This window comes from Batrachochytrium dendrobatidis (assembly GCF_000203795.2).
Source record: "Batrachochytrium dendrobatidis JAM81 unplaced genomic scaffold BATDEscaffold_17, whole genome shotgun sequence".
NCBI lineage: Eukaryota > Fungi > Chytridiomycota > Chytridiomycetes > Rhizophydiales > Batrachochytrium > Batrachochytrium dendrobatidis.
Genome location: NW_006281115.1, coordinates 26,538 through 51,897, shown reverse-complemented (window position 1 = coordinate 51,897; position 25,360 = coordinate 26,538). Strand labels below are relative to the sequence as shown.

General features: G+C 37.0%; 10 protein-coding genes across 10 annotated transcripts; 4 read left to right on the top strand and 6 right to left on the bottom strand.

Moving 5' to 3' along the window:
* Window positions 1-200: 200 nt before the first annotated feature.
* Window positions 201-989, bottom strand: BATDEDRAFT_92448 (uncharacterized protein; the record flags this gene model as incomplete). Its single annotated transcript, XM_006682611.1, has 1 exon — window positions 201-989. One exon carries the CDS (start codon window positions 987-989, stop codon window positions 201-203), a length of 789 nt encoding a protein of 262 aa, XP_006682674.1.
* Window positions 990-1,891: 902 nt separating this feature from the next.
* On the top strand, window positions 1,892-4,927 carry BATDEDRAFT_28183 (uncharacterized protein; the record flags this gene model as incomplete). The annotated part of the gene is made up of 5 exons (XM_006682520.1): window positions 1,892-3,562; window positions 3,959-4,232; window positions 4,325-4,405; window positions 4,495-4,604; window positions 4,898-4,927. The coding sequence occupies 5 exons, from the start codon at window positions 1,892-1,894 to the stop codon at window positions 4,925-4,927; spliced, it is 2,166 nt and encodes a 721-aa protein (XP_006682583.1).
* Window positions 4,928-5,583: 656 nt separating this feature from the next.
* Window positions 5,584-6,174, bottom strand: BATDEDRAFT_92447 (uncharacterized protein; the record flags this gene model as incomplete). Its single annotated transcript, XM_006682610.1, has 1 exon — window positions 5,584-6,174. The coding sequence occupies one exon, from the start codon at window positions 6,172-6,174 to the stop codon at window positions 5,584-5,586; it is 591 nt and encodes a 196-aa protein (XP_006682673.1).
* A 3,666-nt stretch (window positions 6,175-9,840) lies between these two features.
* BATDEDRAFT_28181 (uncharacterized protein) lies at window positions 9,841-11,033 on the bottom strand (the record flags this gene model as incomplete). The annotated part of the gene is made up of 3 exons (XM_006682519.1): window positions 9,841-10,142; window positions 10,255-10,765; window positions 10,848-11,033. The coding sequence occupies 3 exons, from the start codon at window positions 11,031-11,033 to the stop codon at window positions 9,841-9,843; spliced, it is 999 nt and encodes a 332-aa protein (XP_006682582.1).
* A 2,253-nt stretch (window positions 11,034-13,286) lies between these two features.
* On the top strand, window positions 13,287-14,369 carry BATDEDRAFT_92437 (uncharacterized protein; the record flags this gene model as incomplete). The annotated part of the gene is made up of 1 exon (XM_006682641.1): window positions 13,287-14,369. One exon carries the CDS (start codon window positions 13,287-13,289, stop codon window positions 14,367-14,369), a length of 1,083 nt encoding a protein of 360 aa, XP_006682704.1.
* A 131-nt stretch (window positions 14,370-14,500) lies between these two features.
* On the bottom strand, window positions 14,501-15,112 carry BATDEDRAFT_28180 (uncharacterized protein; the record flags this gene model as incomplete). Its single annotated transcript, XM_006682518.1, has 1 exon — window positions 14,501-15,112. The coding sequence occupies one exon, from the start codon at window positions 15,110-15,112 to the stop codon at window positions 14,501-14,503; it is 612 nt and encodes a 203-aa protein (XP_006682581.1).
* A 255-nt stretch (window positions 15,113-15,367) lies between these two features.
* BATDEDRAFT_28179 (uncharacterized protein) lies at window positions 15,368-15,949 on the top strand (the record flags this gene model as incomplete). The annotated part of the gene is made up of 2 exons (XM_006682517.1): window positions 15,368-15,645; window positions 15,754-15,949. The coding sequence occupies 2 exons, from the start codon at window positions 15,368-15,370 to the stop codon at window positions 15,947-15,949; spliced, it is 474 nt and encodes a 157-aa protein (XP_006682580.1).
* A 1,281-nt stretch (window positions 15,950-17,230) lies between these two features.
* BATDEDRAFT_30854 (uncharacterized protein) lies at window positions 17,231-18,249 on the bottom strand (the record flags this gene model as incomplete). Its single annotated transcript, XM_006682577.1, has 2 exons — window positions 17,231-17,441; window positions 17,531-18,249. 2 exons carry the CDS (start codon window positions 18,247-18,249, stop codon window positions 17,231-17,233), a joined length of 930 nt encoding a protein of 309 aa, XP_006682640.1.
* Window positions 18,250-21,605: 3,356 nt separating this feature from the next.
* BATDEDRAFT_28177 (uncharacterized protein) lies at window positions 21,606-22,421 on the top strand (the record flags this gene model as incomplete). The annotated part of the gene is made up of 1 exon (XM_006682516.1): window positions 21,606-22,421. One exon carries the CDS (start codon window positions 21,606-21,608, stop codon window positions 22,419-22,421), a length of 816 nt encoding a protein of 271 aa, XP_006682579.1.
* A 908-nt stretch (window positions 22,422-23,329) lies between these two features.
* Window positions 23,330-25,152, bottom strand: BATDEDRAFT_28176 (uncharacterized protein; the record flags this gene model as incomplete). The annotated part of the gene is made up of 5 exons (XM_006682515.1): window positions 23,330-23,391; window positions 23,492-23,595; window positions 23,668-23,857; window positions 23,929-24,847; window positions 24,925-25,152. 5 exons carry the CDS (start codon window positions 25,150-25,152, stop codon window positions 23,330-23,332), a joined length of 1,503 nt encoding a protein of 500 aa, XP_006682578.1.
* Window positions 25,153-25,360: the final 208 nt, after the last annotated feature.

Below are 25,360 nucleotides of genomic sequence, written 5' to 3'. Positions count from 1 at the left end.
CTATTCAATTCTGTTGATTTAACTCACCTGACAACTTGTGTCAATATATCAATCAACAATCCAGTAACTGTTGATGTAATATCCAACGCAGTATACAATCAATGATATGGTTGTTGACCCATTCACGATACTTGACAAACATCAACACATCAGAAAGTTTAAATTTATTCAAAATCATTGACAAATCATCAATCTGAATTCTAATTCGGCTCTTCGAATTTCAAACTATGCTTTATCATAAACCTTTTCAATTGTTTTCTGATACTGGCTACTTTTCTACTTGCCTTTTCATATTCTTCTTTTGCTTTCTTTTCAGTGTCTGGATCGTACTTTGATACAAATATATCTTCCTTTTTTCCCAACACTGACCATTGTTTGAATCCAAAAGCCATAGATTCATAGTATTCTTTGATTTTTTCGTCTCGTATTTTTTTAGACTCTACAAGCCTTTTCTTTATATCATCAAAAGTTATCTGATTTCCTTCGCTTAATTCAGTCACTTGATTTGAAGCAGTATTAGCAGACTCGACTTTGTCGATTGGTTGTTGCTGGTCTTGGTTGGAAGTACTTGGGTTGGGCTGATCAATTGGTTGTGTTTGACCTTGTTTGGGAGTGCTCGGTCCAGCTACATCAGTTGGTTGTTGTTGGTCTTGGTCGGATGTGGTTAGATCAATCACACCAATTATGCGTTTTCGGCCTTGTTTGAGAATATTTGGACCAGCTACAATCACAGTCGGTCGCTGGTTTGGACCGGGAGTATTTGGATTGAGTTGATCCATTGGTTGTTGCCGGATTCGGTTGTGAATACTCAAATCCATTGGTTCTTGCTGGTATTCATCTGAAGTGTCTGGACTAGGTTCATTGGTTGAAACGGACACTTGACTAGAAGTGCTTGATGTGCGGGGTGAACCATTATTATCAGTCGGTATCAGTATTGCATTGGCAGTTGCTGCTGCGCTCAGTACAAGTAAAATATCAACCAATTTCATCAGACTGGTCAATGGGTTTAAACAATAGTACAAAAGTAGAGTGTTGAAACTGGTGTCGATTATAGGAATGAACATACTCGATTGTATTTATATGTTTTGTATAGCAAACCAACCCTAACCCTTTTAGGTTAACCAACAACACAGGATCACTTGATTGCTTGTAGTGGGTTACTATCAAACCACAGAATGTTGCTCCCTATCCACAATATCATATTGACCGTTTTGCTGTTGATGTCGATTGGACTATGTTGCTACAACCCTTTATCAGGTATATTGAGAAGCACACCCTTCAAGAGTGTTGTGTAACCACAAACGCTTCGTTTTACAGCTGTGTATGTGTAAAATGGATCACTTGTATTCATTGTACAATGATTGTGTTCTACATTGCAATACACAATGGTTACTACACATTGACTGCATTGCGTGTTTGATGGACAATAGCTAAGGATCGTGAACATATGATGGCATATTGATGGTTGTCATTATTGGCAAGTGTGTTGCAGTTGATTGAAGATGTGAATGAATGAATCAATATTCGATTGTGTTGTTTATTAACAAGTGAGTGAGTGTGTTTATAAAATGGAAGAAACCAAGAAAGCCATGTGAATTTCAGTTCAAACGTCATTGTTGATGGTTTTTGATTGTTAAACTATTCAGAAATGTCTCACATTCACACACTACTAATGTCTCACACAATGCAAGTCAACACTCTCACACTAGTAATGTCTCACATTAATGAGACATTAATTCTGGTGTAAATTTGACTAATTTCCAAATATTTAAATCGTGTGAATTGTCTTGAAATATCCCAAAATTTTGTTATTTTGACTCGATTAAAAAGTCGATTTTTGTTTTACAATTTGACAAATAAATTGCTTTTTTACTCTTTTTCTTTTCATAAAATGCCAAAACGATACCTCAATGTCCAATATGGCACACTTACTGCTGAAATCAATGTGACTGACTTTGAAGACCTGAGTGACGTTCAGGATGCTATCAAGTCTGAGTATGGTCCTGCTATGGCTGACATTGATGCTCATCAACTCCAACTCCATACCAACAGTAACAAGAGCCAACTAATCAACACCTGGGCTTTACTCGACTCCCTTCCTCAAGAATACTTTACTCAAGATGGTTATTGTGTTGTCATTGGTTGTCTACCACTACCTACCAGGAAACCAAGCAAAAGTGCCATTTTTGATGCAGGTTCTACTTCTTTATCAACAGCAAACCATCAATACTTTTCTCCTAAACGACAACGTACCGAACCCAATGATTTGACAACCCAATTCAAGTCGTTTGCAAACGCCCAGCTGATCGATGAATGTATACAGTCGAAAGATCATGTCCTTTTCCCATACACCCAAGACAAAATACAAAAACTATATGTTAGAGAGTGCTATCATGATGTGTTTGGCTTGCTACTGGATCAAATTAGTCGTGGCATGGAATCATTTGCAATATCTGGAACATCAGGCATCGGAAAGTCACTGTTTTTTGTCTACATATTGCATCGCTTGATGAATGACTTTACCACGAAAACTCTGTCCTTGAAGCCAAACCGGATTGTTTATCAAGTGGGATCCTCGTACAAATGCTTTGACTTGCAGCAACAACTCGTCACAGAGCTTGGAGTTGATGCGGAGGGATTGGTTAGGAAACAAGATACATTGTATATTGTTGATGGACACACGACTCCAAGATCATCATGTTGTATTGTCTTGTTCATGTCATCTCCTCAGTCTGAAGGATACAAGGAGTTCGTCAAACAAAAGATGGCAAGGCAATGGTATTTTCCTGTTTGGACTTTGGACGAGTTACAGACTTGTCGACGTCATTGCTATCCGTATGTACCCATTGAGACTATCAATGAGAGATATCGCATGTATGGTGGTGTAGCTCGTCCTGTCTTTGATATTGTATCAAATCCAATGGAGAAAGCTTTGACTGATGTTGATACAGTCAAAGGGGTACACAACATTGGAATCACAATCAATATATCTGCAAATACTCATACATTGCTTCATACCATTGTGTCAGACGACGGACAGTACACATTCCTGCATGTTGATATTGCTTCAAGATATGTTGGAGAACAACTCTGGCAACGTCATTCTGCTCAAATGATTACCAATATGCAGCAAATGTTTGATAGTATTCCAACCGAGATTTCAAGACATTTGTTTGAAATATACGGACATGTGGTTTTTTGTACTGGTGGACAAACTCTCAAATGCAGATGCCTGGAAGATGGTAAAGCGACAAAGATCACTTTGGATGCACTCAATGGCCAACGAATTACATTTGGAATAAATACTATCCCTACTGCAGCAGCACTTGATGGCAACTATTACGAACCGACAGATGACGATAATTTTGCAGCAATTGATTCACTCAGTCAACAGGGAATGTTTCAATTTACAGTTGCTGCTGAACATCCTATTTGTGGAGTTGATATTCTTACAAAACTGTGCAATTTGTATGATGAACCCAAACTTTATTTTGTGGTTCCGCCTCATCGGTTTAAAGGGTTCAAAAAGCAGAGTTTCAACCCAATCGATGGCACAGAGCAGGTACAACCCATTCATGGATTGAAGCAATACGTTATAAAACTCCCACTAATACAACCAGATTTGAAGAGTAGAAAGTGATAGTTGTATTTTGCAACTGATATGGCATATTTTCAACCATTCCAACCATTCCAATTATTTGATAACTCAATGTTGTTAATAAAACTGGCATTATACAATTGTGTCCATTCAAGGGATTGAGATGCATTTAACATGAAAAGTCCAAATTCAAGTTTACTATTGTAACATACGCTTTTTGACAAATAATGGCTCTGTTGACACATCCTTGTACCATCTAATCGTGTCCGACTGAAACATCAAGTATGAGTTTGGCAGACAACTTGCAACTTTAATCAACTTGTATACGGTAAGCATTTTGATAATGTCGGCATTTGTCAGGATATCACACCTGACAACTTTGAATCAGATTTAGCAGTGATTATAGGTGAAAACACCAATCTAGCACAACAACAATTCCAGACAATTCCAGACAATCCGATTCTGATTAGTTCTAAAACCAGAATTCACATTGTAACCACAAACCAAATGCGTTCAATATCAATCACAATCATCATGGACGAATGTATCAAAGTATGTCGTCAACTTTTGAATATTTTAGCAGTCTTGCTTAAAACAAGTGGTATCATCCAGTGCACTACATATACTACTCATGGTCATTGACAACTGATTGTGTAGTAATAGTGTTAGTGTATTGTGAGCAAAGTATTGATGATGGAATAACACACATTTTGGTTATGATACTAGAAACACACAAACTTCAAATAACTGCGCAACTATATGTTCAAACTCTGCTCCAAATATATGTTGTTGTATACAGCAAACCTGGTAAAGTGTTGTATTTTGTCATGGCTGCATTGTTCCGAGACATAATTCAAGGCTTGTTACAATGGGTTACTGGATTTGATATCCAATAGGTTTGATAAAAGTGTTGCAATTGACATTTATGTTTGTGGATAACAATATTTTGGAATCAACTCGTTCAACTTGGAAATCAATTGGATTTCTTGCTGATATCAATATCAATGTCAGTTCAACTCAGTTGATTGGAGTAGCACTCGAGTGCTTGCAGTATTGACTTTGGTTCAAACAGTGATCCACAGTGACACACTGATTATCATTTCAGTGAAAAATGATACAGAAATGATCATTCCAAAACAAGGAATCTGAATGACTGAAATATTGCGCTTATTATGCTGATAATCCAATACATGAATTTTGTCCGAATTTTACAGAGCTTTGTGATTTGTATAAATTGTAATAGTAGATAGGATACAGTAAATATAATATAGTATAGTATGTAACTGCAACTGTAACTAGTTATCACAAGAAACCAAATCAAAAGTGTAATGAAAGTTGCACAGTAATCCAAAATCAACAGACTTGGTCTTTTCAGGAATATTGAAAAGGTATAATAAAGTAATTAAAAAGTCAAAATCGTTTAAAAAGTTGTTTATTGATAAAAAATATCTTGGCTTCTATAGTAATTGGTTGTTTGTGGCTTGTAACACAAACAAGTATAATGCTTGATAATAAGCAGTTGTAACCAAAAGTAACTATCCAATGGTATCGATTTCTGTGGTTGGCCATGTCAATGTAATGTCATTATGTTACCCGCTAGTGGTTGCACGAATCCCAAAAATGAGGATAATGGAGTCGAGGCATATGGATTGGTGATGAAGAGTTTAATTTGAAGATTTAAAGTGTGTGCTACTAGAATTGGTTTTGCCACAGGTTACCGCTTAAAAGTATGTCTGGCTATTCCAACACAGTATGATCAAGTCATTAGTATAATACACTATGGTTTGGCAATACACGATGTTTATTGAATGAATGTAATTGGATGCATGACAAATGACAAGTAAACTAACATGCAATACACGCTGCATTACAACATATCCTGGATGAGGCTGTCGATAACCCACTGAGCTGCAACAATGTGACAAGTCTGATTGAAAAGTTTGTTGCTGAACACCAGAATCTTGAAAAGCTGCACCATACCCAGATTATGGCAATGCTTGCATAAAACTATCAAGGAAGAACTTGTGACATTTTTCATACGCAGAAGTTGTTTTTGGTGAAGCAGGATCACCATTCGTTGATGGATCCAGACCCATGTACTGTTTAAGTTCTCCCATTAAAAACTTATTTTCGTCAATCAAAGACAAACTTTTATCCATGCGTTCCTGCTTCTCAGCTTCAAGTTTTACAAGAATGCCGCTATGCATCTTAAGCTCGGCTTCGGCAGCACTTAACCCATTGTCCGAAGTTTGTTTCATAGTCTCGACTTTTTGCTGCAGCTCAGTAGTCAATCCTTTTTCAAAACTAATGTAATAACTTACGAGTTCAAGTTTTTTAAACATTTTTTCGATTTTAGCATGGGTTTTTCCAGAGTCCTTGATATACGACACTTCAGTATCATCGAATGGACCGCAATATTCCTTAAGATTTCCTGATGTAGGATATTCTGGAGAGTCAGATCCATCAGCTGGAGTGCTGGTCTCAGCACTCGTGGCCGAACTGGGGTAAACTGGACTAGCTGTAGTAACTGAGCAGACAGCAAGGATTGATGACAGTAGGGCAATTGAGAATTTCATTTTGGTGGTTGGTTGAGCAAGTTGTAATGAATGTCATTTAACACGTCGATTTGGTGTCGTATTTATACACATTATTGGCGGGTAATATTAAAAGCATATTCCTTGAATGGCCGCTCTAAGGGATTGGCTTTATTTCATTTATTGTATTTATTTCCAGAGTTAGCATTGATTTACTGCTATGAATGTCAAGGTAACTTTAAAGGGATCCCCCTTTACATAACCGTCCGTTGCTTGATTTAAACCCTGATATCAAGATTGGTGACCAGAGTATATTGCCGCACTATGATGCCGCTACATAGCACATTCCAGGTGATATCATTACATGATGGTACACAAGCAATATTGTCCATGCACATCAATTATGTTGCAAACACTCGAGATCTCGCCTGTTCGACATCACATTGTCACCAATACAATAGTATGTGACATGATCATATTGCACCAATCGACCAATATACGATCACTGAATACACCACACGTTGGTGTTTACCACTGTATATGTGGTGTATACCGGAATATAGTGCATGATATCAATGAGTTTATGCATACTGCTCACATCACACATCAAACCGACTCGGTGATATGCGAGTGTTGCAGTTTGACCAAATCGCAATCACCCATATTATCGACTGTCTAACTCGTTGACATTCAAACCGTGTCATCACTAGTCACAATATAATGGTTGACTGGTTCGTTTGATTGACCTGACATTGACACTTTGCAAACCTCGACTTGATTCATCAACTTGGATATTCATATAATATTGGGTTTGTATCATCACGTTGGACTCGCTATCAAACACCTTGATGTGTCCATGCAACACAAACTCGATATACACACATCAGATATTGTTTGACATGAATGGGTTGATCATCAATACCAGACAATGCAACTGTATTAGTTGTATGATACAATCAATCATGGTTGGTTCATCACCATCAAATATCAAATGTTGATCACGTATACATTGATTTGTAATTGCATGGTCCGTTGGAAATACACACTATGATATGCTTGACAAGTTGTTGATTTGCAGTAATCAGATGTGCATCACCTGTAACATTGGATACAATTGACGAGTTGTAACCACAAGTCAACAATCATCGATATGTTGGTGATTGTATTGACTACATGATTGGTATTGGATTAGCTGTCATGATCGATTGGTGAGCAATACAATCCACATTGATTATGACGTGTTGCAACTAGTTGATATATGCAGACTCGACTGATAATCGAGTATATGTTGATGAGTAACTCTGTCACTGTTTGTCTTGATTGGTCATTGCTACTGCTTGTATATGCAGTGTATTCATGTGTCATGAAATGTTGGACAATATTCATGATTCAAATATCGACAGTCAAACATTGGTTAACCAACAGTCATACGATTATACAACTGACCCGTGTATTGACAAGTGATCAACATCGATCCGGTCATAATTGAAATAGTGTATCACAGGACTCGAAAGTTGGCACATTATTGTTGTGGTGTAATATTAGCAACTACACACAACTTGACATGAACCACAAAATAATCAAACACACGATCGCATATATTGTCAATGTTGCAATGCATTGCATCAAAACTAATACTGACTCCAATATGTCTCCCGTTGTTGATTACAATGTGTTTGTGGCAATATAACCATCCAAATACTTTTATATTTACATTTTGCTGTTGATAGATTTGCAACAACAAGATTGTCAAAAACCAAGTTTTTAGTCATGCAAGGATCAGTCTCGGTGTTTACAGCAACAAAAACATTCAATCTTGGAGCCAACCAACAACAATCATTTTTCAAGTCATGGATATATTTTGCAATAAACTTTGAATATTTGCCAATTCCAACTTTAACAAGGTTTAACAAGGTAGACATTTATTGGCTTTGTTTGTATGAAAATATGTTGCTTGAAACAAATACAAATCTTGCCGCTCTTTTTTTAAGCTGGATTGCTGCATATCATATTGTTCAATATCTGTTTTTTAGTTTGTGTGCAATGACGAGGTGTGTTGCTAATGCTCCTGATTGTGTTGGAAATAGCAGTATGAATTTTCACCATCACTTTTATTTGGAAACATTAAAAACAAGCATATTACAACCATATTCAATGGCAAAAACGGGAGTGATTGGGCAATTCACAAGCATGCACATAAAGCCGTATGATAAGACTGTGATATCAATGAATCCAATGGTCAAATGTCTGCTCAATAGACATTTTTACATTATACATGAAAAATTCGATAACGTTGCAAGTAGCATCTCTTTTTGAAATACAAACTTGATGAAAAGCGTTCAAAATGATTGAATTCAAAGAATAAACGGCAATGCAACAATCAAGAGCAAAATCAGTCAATTACAGTTCAACACTCAATGTTCAAGAAACAAATCCAAACAAATCAGGAGTCTGATGAATAAAACAGTTTTTGAAGAGTATTTCTGCTATTGAAAATCGGATAGTATATGCTATCAAAGATACATGTATTTTAGACGAGATCAAACAGGTGTTACGAAACTACGTTGCTTCAACTTGAAAACACCAGTTATTGCATTTGATGATGTTTTGTCAGCTGAAACTTTAAAATAAATTGCTTGACCTGTTTTTCCAACACCCTTGTGAAAAGATTGATAAATGGAATATGTTGTATGAAATGAATTGATATGTTTCAAGAAAACAGTGTCAGAATCACTTGTTTTACACAATTTTGGATAAAATCAACTGTGGATATTGACAAAAATGGCTTGGTAATGATTTGATTGAAAGAATGAGTGGCGGCATTATAGTGTACAAATGATACGACTTTTATAGATGTCTGTTAAGTAATATCGTGAATATACATGAACTTGTGAATGAATAGCGCAAAATACTAACCATTGTTGTTTTAATGTCAAAATTTGATTACACTGACAAACACACCGTTATTATACATTGTATGATAATGCAATAATACCATATTTGTCATTATTTTGACTGTACAAGACACTATTGAAATCAACTAAAGTATCCAGTTGAATCTAGCCAGGACATTATATTTGCACAATTAGCTTGATTTGCTAATCATGTGATATATTTATAATCTTTCATCCAGACACAAAGGTTACAGATTATACTAAAACAAGGGGAATATCACACAATCAAACATGGATACACTACATTAAAAATACATATAATATCAGCTTGTCACTAATGAATTGTATTCAGTCGAGTTTATTGAGAGTCTGTTTGTGACTCTTGACAGTGTGGCGAGTGTATTCAGGCACGACTACTTGATCAGTTGTGGTTATGATTTCCTTTTGCGAATAAATGCACCATCTGAGCCTGAAGTACTTGGTTGTTCAGGCAATCTAACACTATGCATCAAATTCATAATCAGTATCAATTGACACATCAATATCAATATCAAACAACTTACTGTGTTAATGGCCAAAGCACTCGATAACCGTTTGAAATAGTAGGATATCCATCAGTCGCAGTTTCGCATCCACATCCAGGACCAAACCCAATGCGTTTATTTTGTAAATCAAATGTCAATCCAAGTTGGCTCATAAATGACATGCCAAGAGTTGCTTTGTCATTTGAACCAGATTTTACAGTAAATCTAACTATAATCCAACATTTATATTAGTCAGGGTTAATCCAACAACACATTGCATAAATTAATTGTCAAATATTTACATTTTCAGAATCATATTTCCACATATAGTCTCTAGGACCCAATTTGATTGTTACAACGGAGTTGCTATTGTCATAAGTTACGGGGGTTTGGGCATACATTACAACTGAAATCGTTGGCATCCTGTCCCACTTGATATTGTAGTTGGATTTGAACATTAGAGAATTTGCTTGTAGCTTTTTTTTAATTTCTTCTTTGCCGAGTTTGCGCCTAAGCATACTGCCTTTGACAGTGATCGCATTGCTATCAAGAATAGCATTGATCAACGTAGTCACGACTTTCTCAGGCAAAACTATGCATAAAAAGCATGTTTGTAGATACGAGTACAAAGTACGTCCATCTTTTCCTTGTTTTTTTTTGGAATTCAGCAGGCAGCTCCACTTGTTTGCCATTGACTAGTATACTCTTGATGTTGACACTAAACTGATTGTTTGTTGGTGAGTCTACCCATGCAACACTTTTTCCATCCGTTCCGCATTTTGGAGTTATGTCCGTATTTCCTATATTGATGAAACTTTCATGCAGAATATCATACGGACACAATTGAAGACCAATCTCGTTATTAGGAATGATACCATCTTTGTACAAAACATCCATCGCAGTGATTGGTGGATGATGATCTGACAACGAGGAGTAGCCAATTCCAAAAACTCCTTGCTTGAGTGTTCCACCAATACCAACTATATCTGCCGATTGTCTTTCAACTGCAACTACTGGTAATTTGATGTCAGTTATACTAGTACCCGGAATCGTCACAACGGCTGTGGATGTAACTCCATTATACTGTTTGCCTTTGTACTTTATACTAACGGGTTCCCCACTTGGAGTACTTTGTATAGCCAAGCCTACATCGTTGCTTGAACTAGGAAGTGGTACAACTATATCAGACATTGTTGAATCAACTTGCAAATTCAACTATTTTAAACAAGTGTGAGATTGATTAAACGTGGTACAAATTGATATCAAATTACAATGCATGACATGACATGATACATACATCAACTCCATCAACATTGGATTTCATTCTGTAACATTTCTTGATATCACCATCCAACTCAACGGGTGATCGTTTTGACAGCCTATTGTTTGATTGACTGTCAATTCCAGAAGGTGAATGTAATGAAACTCGAATTGCAGCAACTGCCTGCAACGCAAGTATAACGCATTCTAGAGTAATCAACATTGTATCGAGTAGTGTGATGAAAGTGTCGTGAATTTGGTAGATGACTGCCGTTTTGTAACGACGGCAGCTTCAAGGGTGACAATCAGCACTTCAAACGGATATTTAGAAAACGCCAAATACACCTTATAGGGTGAATCAATATACAAGCATCACTGTTGGTGTATAATCAACCTCAGTAGTATATTGCATTGATATTCTCAATTGGGGTCATGTATCCAGTGATCAGGTAGTGCCATTATGGATAGCTACCATCACATATACAATCCATTACTACAGCACATACTGTCACTGTATACCAAATACTTGACTGACTGTTCAATTGGTCATGTTTTGGATCACTCGGACACAACAGCATCCAACAGCCTGTTGTTGCAGTATTTCAAACCATGACTTTTCCGTTGGTATGACTGCATGGTCATTTTAGGTCAATCTAGACTGTATACGTCAAACATTGCTGATTGTGTCACAACATGATCAACATCAAACTCGGCAATCTGTCGTTGATACACTGAATGAGTGACGTTGTACTATAATTGAATTGGAGATTGGCAGGTCGTTCAACAAACTGGCCGTGTCAACAGGTCAGATTGTCATCGTGTACATGAACCATAATGGATGATCATGTCATTCAAATCAGCACACAATCTACTGATATATGCAATACAACACCACCAATACAATACAATCCAATCAAACCCAATCACAAACGTGGTGTTGAATCCAATGCATGCGAGTACTTTTTAAACACATGATACACACTGATGGTGATGGTTGCTGACAGTCACATTGCAGTGTACATGTCCAATAGTGTCCACTGTCATGTCGATCGTTGCTATCCGTGATATCCAACTGTACTTGTATTCACCAAATGTGTACAACATCTAGGGCTGACTGCCGGATGCTCTCATGTTTGGCATACAACTAGTCACCATCAGACCAAGCGTATACACCAATACAGCGCCATGAATCTATTGGCGAATGGTTTCAATTTTATTCTGGCGCGTTGAGGGTTGGATGTGTACTAGACACAATGTTGTGGATATAACTGAACCACAACAGGATAATATCATGCATAATGGTACGGCCTGGATCTGTTTGGTAGATATGCAACCATATATATGACAACCCAACTCGTCTTTTATCACGGGTTGGTTTTAGAAATGCCTGTTATTTTGGTTGATACATGTTTGTTGCATAGATTGGTAGTATTGTGTGTATTTAGTCTGATTCCATTGTAAACAGTCTGGTTGATTACTCATTCACTGCTAATAACCCGTTTGTACAACATAATCGATCATTTGCTCAGTATCGAGTATTCCCAAATACAAACTTGAATGAAAAGTCTTGTCACAAGACTGATCAACTGTATTACTGTTCACACTGTGGTATTATTGATGTATTGGAATATTTGGTGTTCAGATACACAATGATAATGGTAGTACAAATCATGGCAGTTGTACAAACCAAATGTGATTAAAGCCAATAATAATGTCAGACAAGATTGGATAATGAATTAGCGTGTAAATCATCAACATTGACCAAGATTGATTGAAATGGTGAGATTGGGTTGGATGGTGATGAGCACAACAAATGAGTGTACAGAGTTGTATTGACAATCAAACACAATACATGAATGTGAGTTCAAACTTGGTGATCGTACAATGTATGACTACTAAAAGTGCACAAAATGTAGATTCAACACTATAGTCTGATTGTGTGTCATATGATGGTTGTTGTATATCAAACACGCAATGCAGTCAATGTGTAGTAACCATTGTATATTGCAATGCAGAATACAGTCATTGCAGGATGAATACGGTTGTAAAACAAAGCACTTGCGGTTACACAACACTATTGAAGGGTGTGCTTTTCAATATACCTGATCAAAGGGTTGTAAAAGCATAATTAAATCAACATGATCATCAAATTGATCAATATGATATTATGAATAGGGGTAACATACTGTCTAGTTTGATATTGGCTCATTACAAGCAATCAAGTAACCCTGTGTCGTCGGTTAACCTAAAAGGGTTGGTTTGCTATACAAAACATACAAATACAATCGATTACCTTTAGCTTTATAATCGACACCAGTTTCAACACTACTTTTGTATTAATTGTTTAAACCCATTGATTGGTTTGATGAAATTGGTTGATATTCTATTCGTACTGACTGCGGCAGCAACCGCTAATGCAATACTGATACCGACTGATAATAATGGCTCACCCCAAGCATCAGGCACTTCAAGCCAAATGTCTGGTCCAACTGATGAACCTAATCCAAATACTTTGGACGACTTGCAAAGTATAGTGGATGCAACTAATTTAAGCATTCTCGACGAAAACTGGAAATACCTATTTGATTCGACTGATCCAAACACATCCAATGAAGACTGGCAACAACCGATTGATCAACCCAGTTCAGACACTTCCAGCCAAGTATCTGGTACAACTGATAAACCCGATTCAAATACTTCCAACCAAGATCAGCATCAACCAATGGATCAGCCCAGTCCGAGCACTCCAAAACGAGGTCGAAAACGGCCGATTGATGAACCCGGTTCAAACATTTCCAAATATGATCAGAAACAATCGATGAATCAACCCGGTCCGAGTGCTTCCAAACAAAGTCGGAAACAATCAGTTGATGGACCCGGTTTAGACATCCCTGACAAAGACTGGCAACGCCTAATAGATGAAGTCAATTCAAACACTTTTGAAGACTGGCAAGAACTGTTTGATATAGCTGGTTTAAATACTCCCAGTCAAGTTTCTGACTCAATTGATCAAGTCGGTTCAAGCAATTTTGACAAATACCAACAACAACCAGCTGATAAAACCAGTTCAAGTATCCCCGACCAAACTCAGCAACAGCCAATAGATGCAACTGATTTAAATATTTCCAACAAAGATCAGCAACAGCCGATTGATCAATCCAGTCCAAGTACTTCCAGTCAAGACCAACAACAACCAATGGAACAAGACCAACAACAACCAATGGGACAAGGCGAGTCTTCAAATACTGTTACAAATCAAGTGATTGTATTAAACGAACAGGATCAGAGAACCTTTAATCGTATAAAGAAAAGGCTTGTAGAGTGTAAAAAAATACGAAAGGAGAAACATAAAGAATATTATGAATCTATGGCTCTTGGATACAGGCAATGGTCGGCGCTAGCAAGAGGGGAAGAGATATCAGGATCAACGTACGATCCAAATGTTGAAGAGAAATTGAAACAAGAGTATGAAAAGCTAAGGATAAAAGTACCCAGTATCAGACAAGAATTGAAAAGGTTTATGAAAAGGCGTGGTTTGAAATTTGAAGAACCGAATTAGAGTTGATGATGTGTCGATGGATTCGATTTTGAATAAATTTAAACTTTCTGATGTTGATATCTGTCGAGTATTATGAATGGGTCAACAATCATATTATTGATTGTGTATTGTGTTGAGTATTACATCAACAGTTACTGGATTGTTGATTGATACATTGACACGGTTTGTTCCATATACATCAATGACATGATAACAAACAGTGTTACTTGCAAAATGGCATATTCATAGATACTTTCAACAATATACTTTGAATTATGATGTTTCATGCATTCAATAATATCATTCTCGTCAATCAGATCCAAAACAATGTCAATATCCATATTAATCATGGATTGATTGTTACCATTAAACAATAATGTATTATCTGAAATATTAAATTGAATTGTTTTTTCAGTATCTACATTTTGCAGCATATACCCAAATTGAATATCAAGCCAATATCCAATGTTTTGATTGGTGATTTCTTCGGTATATTTTGCATCAACTCCTCCACATTGGTGAGCATGTGTCTTGCACTGTATTGTATTGTATTTTTGGTGGAAATGATGTTTGTTGATATGTCTATTAAACTGTCGCTTTAACTTGCTTGCTTGGTTCCAATGCTCTATTTGTAGTTGAATCAGTTGCTTGTACGCCTTTGTTGCTTCAACTCGACTCCTGAATCCTTGGATACGTTTTGTAAACCGCAACTTGACTTTGACGAGTTTAACATCAATGTTCACCGTTGATCCAACCATTTCCATGATATTGTTATTGGGGTTTTCCTAATGGCAACAATAAATCAACGACAAAACTCAATCCGAGCATCTCGTAATGGACTCTGTATGAGCCAATTGAACCACTATTTTTGTTCAAATCAGAATTACTTTGTAACAGGTTTCCAACAGGTTTCCAACATTTTCAACGAGTTTAAACAATAATAGAAAATAAATCCAATCCAATTGTTTGTTGATACAATTCCAAAATGGATTTTCTTGGGTTTATTCAAAACCACCTCAATGACATTACACATCACAACCACATCCTTAAGATCCAAGTATCTACAAACTTTGGTCGTGAACTCGGTCTTGATCAAACCTAAAAACGGTCAAAAGTATCATGTTGTTGAACGAAATCTAACCAACCATCTTGTAAAAGTAGCAACCCACTATGTGTGCAATGATATTGAACCTATTACTCATGAAATCATACCTCGATATATGTTCAAGTCGGACAACCCAATCAAAGTAGATCCCAACAAACTCTTGAAATCAAACATTCAATTCCTTGATGAAAAGTATCATTCAAAATCAATACAAGCCACTTTATTATTGAATCAATGAGTTGCTGAACAAGAGTTACTACAAGACATTGTATTGTATGTATATTTTACATTCTGGCTTAGTACTTTGATCAAAAGTCATCATCACACTGTAACGGACGCTCAGATCAATGTAGACCGAATGGCTCATCATGTATTTAGCGATTTAGATGTTCTTGGTAAAGTGATGGAAAAACAGCACACATTACAGCATAAATTGTATCAAATGGTAATGAGTGCCGATGTAGACGCCAAATATGTTAAATATATCATACTATGAATCCGTAATCTTGATGGAACCCAGCACCATTTCTTGGGTCAAGCAAATGCTGGAAAAACACATCCAGTTCATCGTTTGCCATGTTGACACTTGACTTGTTGTATCTGATATTCCAAATCTACCGCATACAGTGGTATTGTTGGTGAATCATCAATTACATTCAAAGTATGTTTGATAGTTATTGTGGCATTATTTTCAAACGATTTGCTGATTTGAGGTAGCCAGTAAGTTATCATGATTGTATTGCTGGAATTTTGGCAAATATTGATTATTTTCAATAACCATTGACTATTTCCTATTTTGAATACTGGCATCTGGCCATGGGATATGATGACAAATGACTTTAATGTGTCCAATTTCAATTCTGATTTTGATTGGGATTGGGATTCCTGTTTTCATGCAATTGGTCAACGATTTTGAATATTCATTTCCGTCGACCCAAAATACATTACATCCAGTTTTGAAACAAGTCTTCAAACAAGGTTTTGATGCAAGTCTTGTACAATAGTCACATCCTGTTGTTCTGGATTTGCAATTCTTGTCATGATTGTGTTTTGTCTACAGAAGTACTGATGCTTTACAATTATCATGCTCACAATTAATCATTTGTGATTTGATGGTTCTTTCCAGCATCATGTTGTGTAAAACTCGGACAGTCCTACAAATCGGACAGTTCCATTGGGTTCAAGATATACAGGATATACAAAGTGATTGGCATCCTGACATTGAATCAAAAGTGTTGTAACAACTTCATGGCAAATGGAGCAAGTGAGTGTTTTGATGGAGTTGGTAGCTTACATGGATTTCATGGATTTCATTGATTGTGATTTATAATAATCGTACAGAAAATATAATATTGTATTTTGACTATTATTGATTGACATAATGTTTGATGTTGGACGATACAGTCGATACACAGATTGAAAGAAAGTTGTTCAATCTGAGTAGATTAGCAAGTGATTTCCACAACGATGGACATGATTGACATGATACCGAGTTGTTCCACCACAGTGTAAAAAGACTGCACTATCAGTTCCACGATCATTGGTAGCAACATCATCATTACTGGAATCTGAATGTGTCATCAATTGATGAGACATTGTTGGTTGACAAACTGTCTCACTGCAATGGAAAGAGACATTTGAGTTGCTTTCATTATTGCTTGAATTCAAGTGTCAACATCAACTGTTGGTATTCACACTCACTACAATGACAACTATTGCTGTAACAGAAACCAGTCTCTTGTAATGAATACACAATTTTATCGAGTATTTTCAATGATCAAAGTAGCACTCGATTCCATCCATTTCTCGATGCTTTTACTCTGATAATCGACAGGAGTACAGCCATCGTCATCATATGGACAACATCATCATCAGATTCTACACCACCAGCCATACACCAAATGAGACATGCTGTCTTGTGTAACTCTAGTGCGTTCCTGTTTGGTAGTCGAGTGAGATTGTTGTGAATGAAATACAATGTCATTTCACTGTTGGATTCGACTGTTTGTCAATGTCAGTCCATCTCTTTTGCCTTGTTCTGCGGATAACTTTCAAATCTTCAATTGTCTCAATCCACTTCTTGTGCTTGTCACTTGTCAGATCATTCGTCTCATTGATCACTTTGATCACCAGTTTGTCATCCACTACATCCACATATTGCTTTAGTTTACCAAATTGGTCATGGCACTTGATACACAACAACAGTCCGTTCTGTATTTGATGTTTCTGTGTCAAACCAGATCGTAGCAATATGGATGGTTCGTTGTATGCCATTCCAATGTTCTTTTGGGATATGATGTGTGCTCCTTGCAAGGACAGCTTATTCCAGCAAAACAAGCAGACTCCGCCTCTCTTTTCAACCACCTTGTTCAAGTCCTTGTGCTGTAGCTCACTCACTTTTGCAACATAGTCCAGATCATCAGCAGAGTTGGTTCTTGATGTTGGGTTTGATGAAACTGGAGTGTGCCAGCTGGATGAATCGTTGTAGTCTTTGTGGAATGGCAGTATGTAATACCCAAACATGTCATCAATGAATGTACAATGATGTTTTAGGTCTGCCAACTGGATCTTGGTTGAGAACTCTTGCTGCTCTGCAAATTGGTTGGCAGTCAGCAGGTTGTGCAGTCGAGTGATGTGTGAGGTTTCTCCCTCTTGGATGATTCCCAAAAACAAACCTCGTTTGTTGTCATCCTGCCATTCAGACTTGACTCTCTGTGTTGGTATGGCTTGAGTGCTGATTTGGTAGTATTCATTCAACAGTTGTGTTGTTGCTGTCTTTGTTGTTTCAATATTCATTTGATGTTTTTTGACAAAAGAATGAAACTCGAACCAACCAAAATAATTGCAGTCAACAATCAAATTGGACAATATTCACCAATAATCTTTTAAACTCGTACAGTTTGTACAGTGTTGTCATGAAAGTCATGGCTTGACACATTTTCATCAAGTTACCAGCGAGTATCAGTGAGTATCAATCAACAAAATTGGTCTCGTTGGTTGATACACTACTGATGCACTTGCATATGAAACTGTACGAGTTCAATCAATGTTTCTTGCACGATTGTCAAATGTTCAGATGAAATCAATCTCATGGCAGGACACAAAATGTGACATTATCAAATAACAACCAATACTAAACAATTGGGTTACCACACAATGGCTCATTCGGAATGCAAGTTGAATCCATTAGTGGTCATTGATACCATCAAGTGTATTGGCAAATACACAATGGTTTGTAATGGTAAATTGATTTCAAACACATCACCGCTCATTTATCACTGGATACATATTTGAAAGTATCCAATATCACTTGATACTGAATGTCCAAGTGTCTGCTCAGAGTTGCTCACAATATTGACGATATTACAACAACATGCTGATTCAAATTTGGAAAAAGTAACATTGGCTTGTTTAATCTTGAATTACTGAAATCAAATGGTTTACAATGATCCGATCATGTCAAATATAACCGATTGCAATTATTTTGGAATCATGTCAGATTATGACAATCTGTTCGAGTTGTTTGAGCCAATATAGTGTGATGGAGTGATGGAAATACTCGAAATACACACAATACAACTCTTGCAGCAGTGTATGAAACTATCAAGCATGACATGGTATGACATGAAGGGTGTGGATTAGACTTGATAACAATGTGTACGATTTGGACTTTTAAATTCGGAAATAGCAGCTCTGTTCCAACATCACATTGATTGTAAATATCGAGGTTGTTTAACCTTGTACAAATGACCATTTCACATGCAACTTTAGCCTGATATCGAGTATTTTCAAATGAATGCAACCTTGCGACACTCGTTTGACTCGTTTGGCTCGGATTCTGGTTGATATTTACAATATCGATGCAAAGTTACATTCCAGAATGAACCTGTATAATCTGATGTGGTCAATCGTTTGGTTTTATTGTTATCAGTCATTGACACCAGTGATTGCATTGATTGCAAATAGTAGTCCAACTAATCATGCATAAACAAATACCAGATAGTCACTGATAAACTGATGGTATCCAATGTATACATGACACATTGTATAGTTCCATTTAATTGCCAGCAATGTGTGATTGGATTACTCGAGTCATCAAGCAGTTTTCAAACAGTTTTCAAAAACAATCAAGTCATGTCCAATAAACTGTCTGATGTGCAGGTGTTTTGGCATTGGTCCGTTGGTCCATTAGTACGATTGTTGGTTGGCAATTCGGACTTGTAAATGACAATTGATTCTTGATTGTTGCATTGGTGTCCATATGTGACTCATTGTATACGGAACAGGACTGACAAGTGTGTCTGAATTGATGACAGATGATACAGCCTATCCAACAGAAAGTAATACATTGATCGTGTCTGCATGGAAATAAGCTTCATAACTTCCACTTCTGAATGTATGCGAATCAACTTTCAAACAACAGATACGTCCAATGACTCTTGCAAATGCATTGATAGAGTGTTGTTGAATAATTCGAGTGTTTACAAATCAGTATCACTGGAAATAGTTACTGTTATTCAGACAGTCAGTTGTCCAGACATTACAGTTGTAATATTACACATTTCCCATTGTTGCTGGATACCAATATGCCTACATTTAAAGATGAATGCTACCAACAAAATATTCCATTAGAACTGCAACTGTTGCTTCAAGATCATGGACATATCGTTGTAAATCGTTTCAAATATCAGTCCATTACCCCATTTTAAACCAATCCATCAATCTCTGATTTGGCTCGCTCAATACTCTCCAGCAGCTTGCATTCCATTCCTACAACGACTTGTTCATCGTATCCATGTTTACAGCGTTTGTTGTTTTGACTGCGATTTGCATCAACCCAGAATAATGGGATTTACCATTTCCTTTGTAGAATCTGTCCATAATGTCTGTTTTAATGTAATCTTTTGACTGTTTTTCGATACAAAAGTCGACAATCATTGCTTTATCATCGACTTGACCGCAGTTTGATGAGTTGACAGCACAATTGCATATACACAGGATACGAAATATCAAATCCAATTAAAGTTGGGTATTGTTTGCTGTATCCTTGTCAACTCGGACAATAGCACCACATGGCAATACTTGATAGCAATGCAGACTGTTTTGGTGCTGTGAGATGCAATGATACAACGAGTTTCAGGACCCATTCCAATATGATGCAGCATATTGCAGACAAACAGTTCATTTGTATCTGGTTGCCTGATACCTTTTACATTGTATTGTGTGGGTCTGTACTGACGAGTCTTGATGTAGCAACAAACAGTCAGTTCCGTTGCCAACATTCCAAGCGAATCTGATCTGGATTCCGTTTTTCTTTGGAGATAATGAGACCTCGACAACTGGTCAATGTCAGCCTTGCAGTGTTGAATGACAGTATTGATTGACAGCAGTTTGAATCGGTTCCGTATTTCCATCCAGATACTGTGATATTGGCAAAAAGGATCTTGCAGAGTTGTTGGTTGTTGATGGACAAGTTGGATATAAAGTTGTTTTCAATCAATCCGTTGGCAATCATGATAGCATACTTTGATTTGTATGTACGCAATACTGCTGTCATCTTGTGTATGATGTTTCCTATTTCCACAAACGCATTCCATTTCCAGCTGTTTCCTTTGTAGACATTTGATGTTGTGTAACAATGAGGGTGTAAAATGTAGTACAGAAATAGACGACTAAATTACAATTATTCCAACGGATTTAGCACTCTTGTTCAAGTAAAACAGTATCATCCGATGCTCATTATACACTACTTGTACGTTGAATCATGCCAATCACTTGCTATTTTAACAAGCATGGAATATCACGGCACATATTGATGACCAACTAATAGCCGAGTGTCAACTCATTTCAGTTTTGGTTTGTACTCATTTCTTAACCCTAACCCTTTTCAGAGTGAAGCTGTGTAATCAACCACATGATATTCGAATGTATGGTCAGATATCGGCTCAGCCAAGGTTGCGGATATCATATAAAGGGAGACTCTTCAAAGTTTGGCATTGATGGCAAATCAACAACCCTGACAACAACACTAACCCTTAAAACGGCTACCCAAAAACATGCTTTTAATATTATCCACTCAATAACCGACATAAATACAATCCAAAACTTGACCTGTTGAATGACATTACAACTTGCTCAACCAAACCAGTAGAATGAAACTCGCAGTTGCTGTATTGTCATCGATCTTGCTTGCATGCTCGATTACTATTGCCAATCCAATCGATCCCAGTGCAACTACAAGCACCGAGTCTATCATCTCGCCAACTCATAATCCAAACGGTATAGGCTTAGGTGGTCTTGATCCACTTTCAAACATCATCAAGGATTTGCTCAAGGAGTACATAGAGCTAGAACATGGTCGTGATGAACAAGAAAAACTATATGGCTCGTTAAAACCTCAATATGACCATCAACATAAACTGGTAAAGCGCTTGAAAAAAAAGATTCAAGTTTTGGGATATATATCTCAAACAAGCGGTGACGGTCCAGAATATAATGTTGAAATTCGAAAGACTAAGCTTGATCTTGAAATCCAAAAATCCAAACTTGCCAATCTTAAAAAAAGTCTTCAAGGCTGCGAGTCCAAGTATAGTTATCTTACAGTTAAAGTAGAGCAAATCAATGTAGAGCTTGTGGATCTCATTTTTGGAGAATCTTGGAATCCTAAATTATTTGGTCGCAAACTTTATGATATCAACTCAAATCCTTTCATTAGAAGCTACCTTGAAAAACAATCATTAGAATACAACAAGAGTCTTGGTCGAAAACCTAGTGATCAGCAACAGCGCAAAAAACCTAGTGATCAACAAAGTCAAGATTCACAACCATCACCGGATACACCATCTGGATCTGGATCTGGATACTTTGAACAAAGAGTTCCTTCCAATAAACGGAAAGGTTTTTCCAAGTTTATGAATGGATTGAAATCACTCTTTCAGCGACCCAAAAATGACGATTCATCCAATTGACTTGAATGCTAATCTGGACTGATTTCAACCGATTCAATTGTCATTTTATTTAATTTACAATAAAATTGTATGTACATGCATTATATCTGATTATTGTACACAGTCTTGGTTGGTATCATATCATATTGTACATTGACACTTGTATTTCCAATACAATACAGTTGATTGTATATTGCATAGTTGTACACATTGATGATACTGACATGCATGTGTGTATTGTGTCGATATGATATTGCTTGACATGTCGTATTGACACATGCAACACCAATACCAACAATAGTCATGCGTGTTGATATCAGATCCGACCAATTTGACTGGTTTGACTCGTTGATTGTGGTGTCAAAATGGTTGCATCAATAGCCTGACTGATCACACACATCAGTCGCAGTATCAACTTTGTCAAGTGTCGAGTATCACATGTTGAATATACAATGCCAACAATATGGTCATTATACACATGTTGATGTATGCAGTGGTCGTATACTGGTCGATTGGTGCAATATGATCAGGCATGCTAATGGAATGTGATAACCATGATATTTGCAGCAGTATACCATATTCCAACAGTTGATATTGCGCATCCAATATTGGCATGATCATCCAGATATACAGTGATGGATTCAAACAATGCATACCATGATTGAGCTACGCGATCATGATGTGTATTCAATCAATACCATGTATTACTAATACAATATTATGCGTGATCATTGTGCACCAAACAACTACGATACACACTGGACTGATCTAATACACGCACGGCTTGAACACATCACACAATCAAACATGGACACACCACATTAAAAATACATATAGTATCAGTTTGTCACTAATGAATTGTATTCAGTCGAGTTTATTGTGAGTCGTTGTGTGACTCTTGACAGCGTGGTGAGTTTTTTCAGGTACAACTACTTGATCAGTTGTAGTTGATGATTGTTACCACCAAGAGTCCTAACGTACATCATACCAACTATAAAATAATCATGGTCATCATACATTCAACAAATAACCAGTTTTATTACTATATGTTTAGCCATCAAGTTTCTCGTAATTAGGCTTTGACCGCCTACTACTACGACGAATACTATCACGGAGAGTACTACCAAATCGCGAAAATGATCTCCTGAGAGTAGATGTGTCACCTGAACTTGAACCGCTTGGTTGTTTAGGCAATCTAACAATATGCATCAAATTCATGATCAGTATATCAATCGACACATCCACACACCAATATCAAACAACTTACTGTGGTAATGGCCAGAGCACCTGATCAGCATTCGAAATAGTAGGATATCCATCAGTCACGGCTTCGCATCCACATCCAGGACCAAGCCCAATGCGTTTATTTTGTCGATCAAATACCAATCTAAGTCGGTTCATAAATGGTATACCAAGAGCTGCATTTTCATTTGGACCAGCTTCTACAATAAATCTAACTATAATCCAACATGTATATTAGTCAGGTTAATCAAACAACACATATTGCATACAATTGTCAGATATTTACCATATTTAGAATCATATCTCTGTAGATAGTCTCTAGGACCCAGTGTGATCGTTACAACGGAGTTGCGATTGTCATCAGTCACGGGGTTTTCAGCAAACATTGTAATTGAAATCGTTGGCATCCTGTCCCAATTGATACTAAGTTTGGATTTGAGGATTAGACGGTTTTCCCAAAATATTTTTTTAATTTCTGTTTTGCTGAGCTTGTGCTTGTGTTTGGATTTAGTCTTTTTGACAGTGATCGCATCACTACCAACAATAGCAGCAACCAGCGTTTCCACGACTACTCTAGGAAAATACATATATACAAAGCATGTTTGTAGATATGAGTACAAAGTATGACCATTCTTTAATATATGCTTTTGAAATTCCTTGGGTAGATCCACTTGTTCGCCATTGACTAGTATACTCTTGATATTGACAGTAAACTGATCGTTTGTTGGTGAGTCTACCCATGCAACACTCCTTCCATCCGTTCCACATTTTGGAGTTACATCCATATTTCCTATATTGATGGAGCTTTTTGAAAGCATTTTATACGGACATAGTTCAAGGCCAACCTCGTTATTAGTAATGACACCACCATTGTACAAAGCATCTATCGCAGTGACTCGTGAATGATGATCTGACAACGAGGAGTAGCCAATTCCAAATACTCCTTGATCGGGGTTTCCACCAATACCAACCAGACTTGCCGATTGTTTTTTAACTGCTATTACTGGTAAATTGATTCCAGTTATCCTAGTACCCGGAATCGTCACATCGGTGTCGAAACTAAACCCTTTATACTTTCTGCTTTTGTACCTTATAGTAACGGGCTTCCCACTTGAAATACTTTCTGGAGTCAAACCTAGATCGTTGCTTGAACTAGGAAGTGGTACCATTATACTGGAAACTGATGAATCGACTCGTAAATCCAACTATTTTAAACAAGTGTGAGATTGATTCAACGTGGTACAAATTGATATCAAACTACAATGCATGACATGATACATACATTGATTCCATGAACATTGACTTTCATTGTGTAGCATTTTGTGATATCACCACCCAACACAACGGATGATCGTTTTGACAGCCTATTGTTCGATTGACTGACAATTCCAACTGGTGGATGTAATGCAAGTCGAACTGCAGCAACCGCTTGTAACGCAAGTAGAACGCATTCTAGAGTAATCAACATTGTACCGAGTAGTGTGATGAAAATGGGTTGAATCTGATACATGACTGCCGTTTTATAACGACGGCAACTTCAAGGGTGACAATCGGCACCTTTCAAATCTGATCAGAAAAAGCCAAATACACCATGTAGGGTCAACAAACCCAGAAACACACCGTAGGTCGAATCAATATACAAGCATCGCTGTTGGTGTATAATCAACTTCACTAGTATGCTGTGTTGATATTTCCAATTGTGGTCATGTATCAAGTAA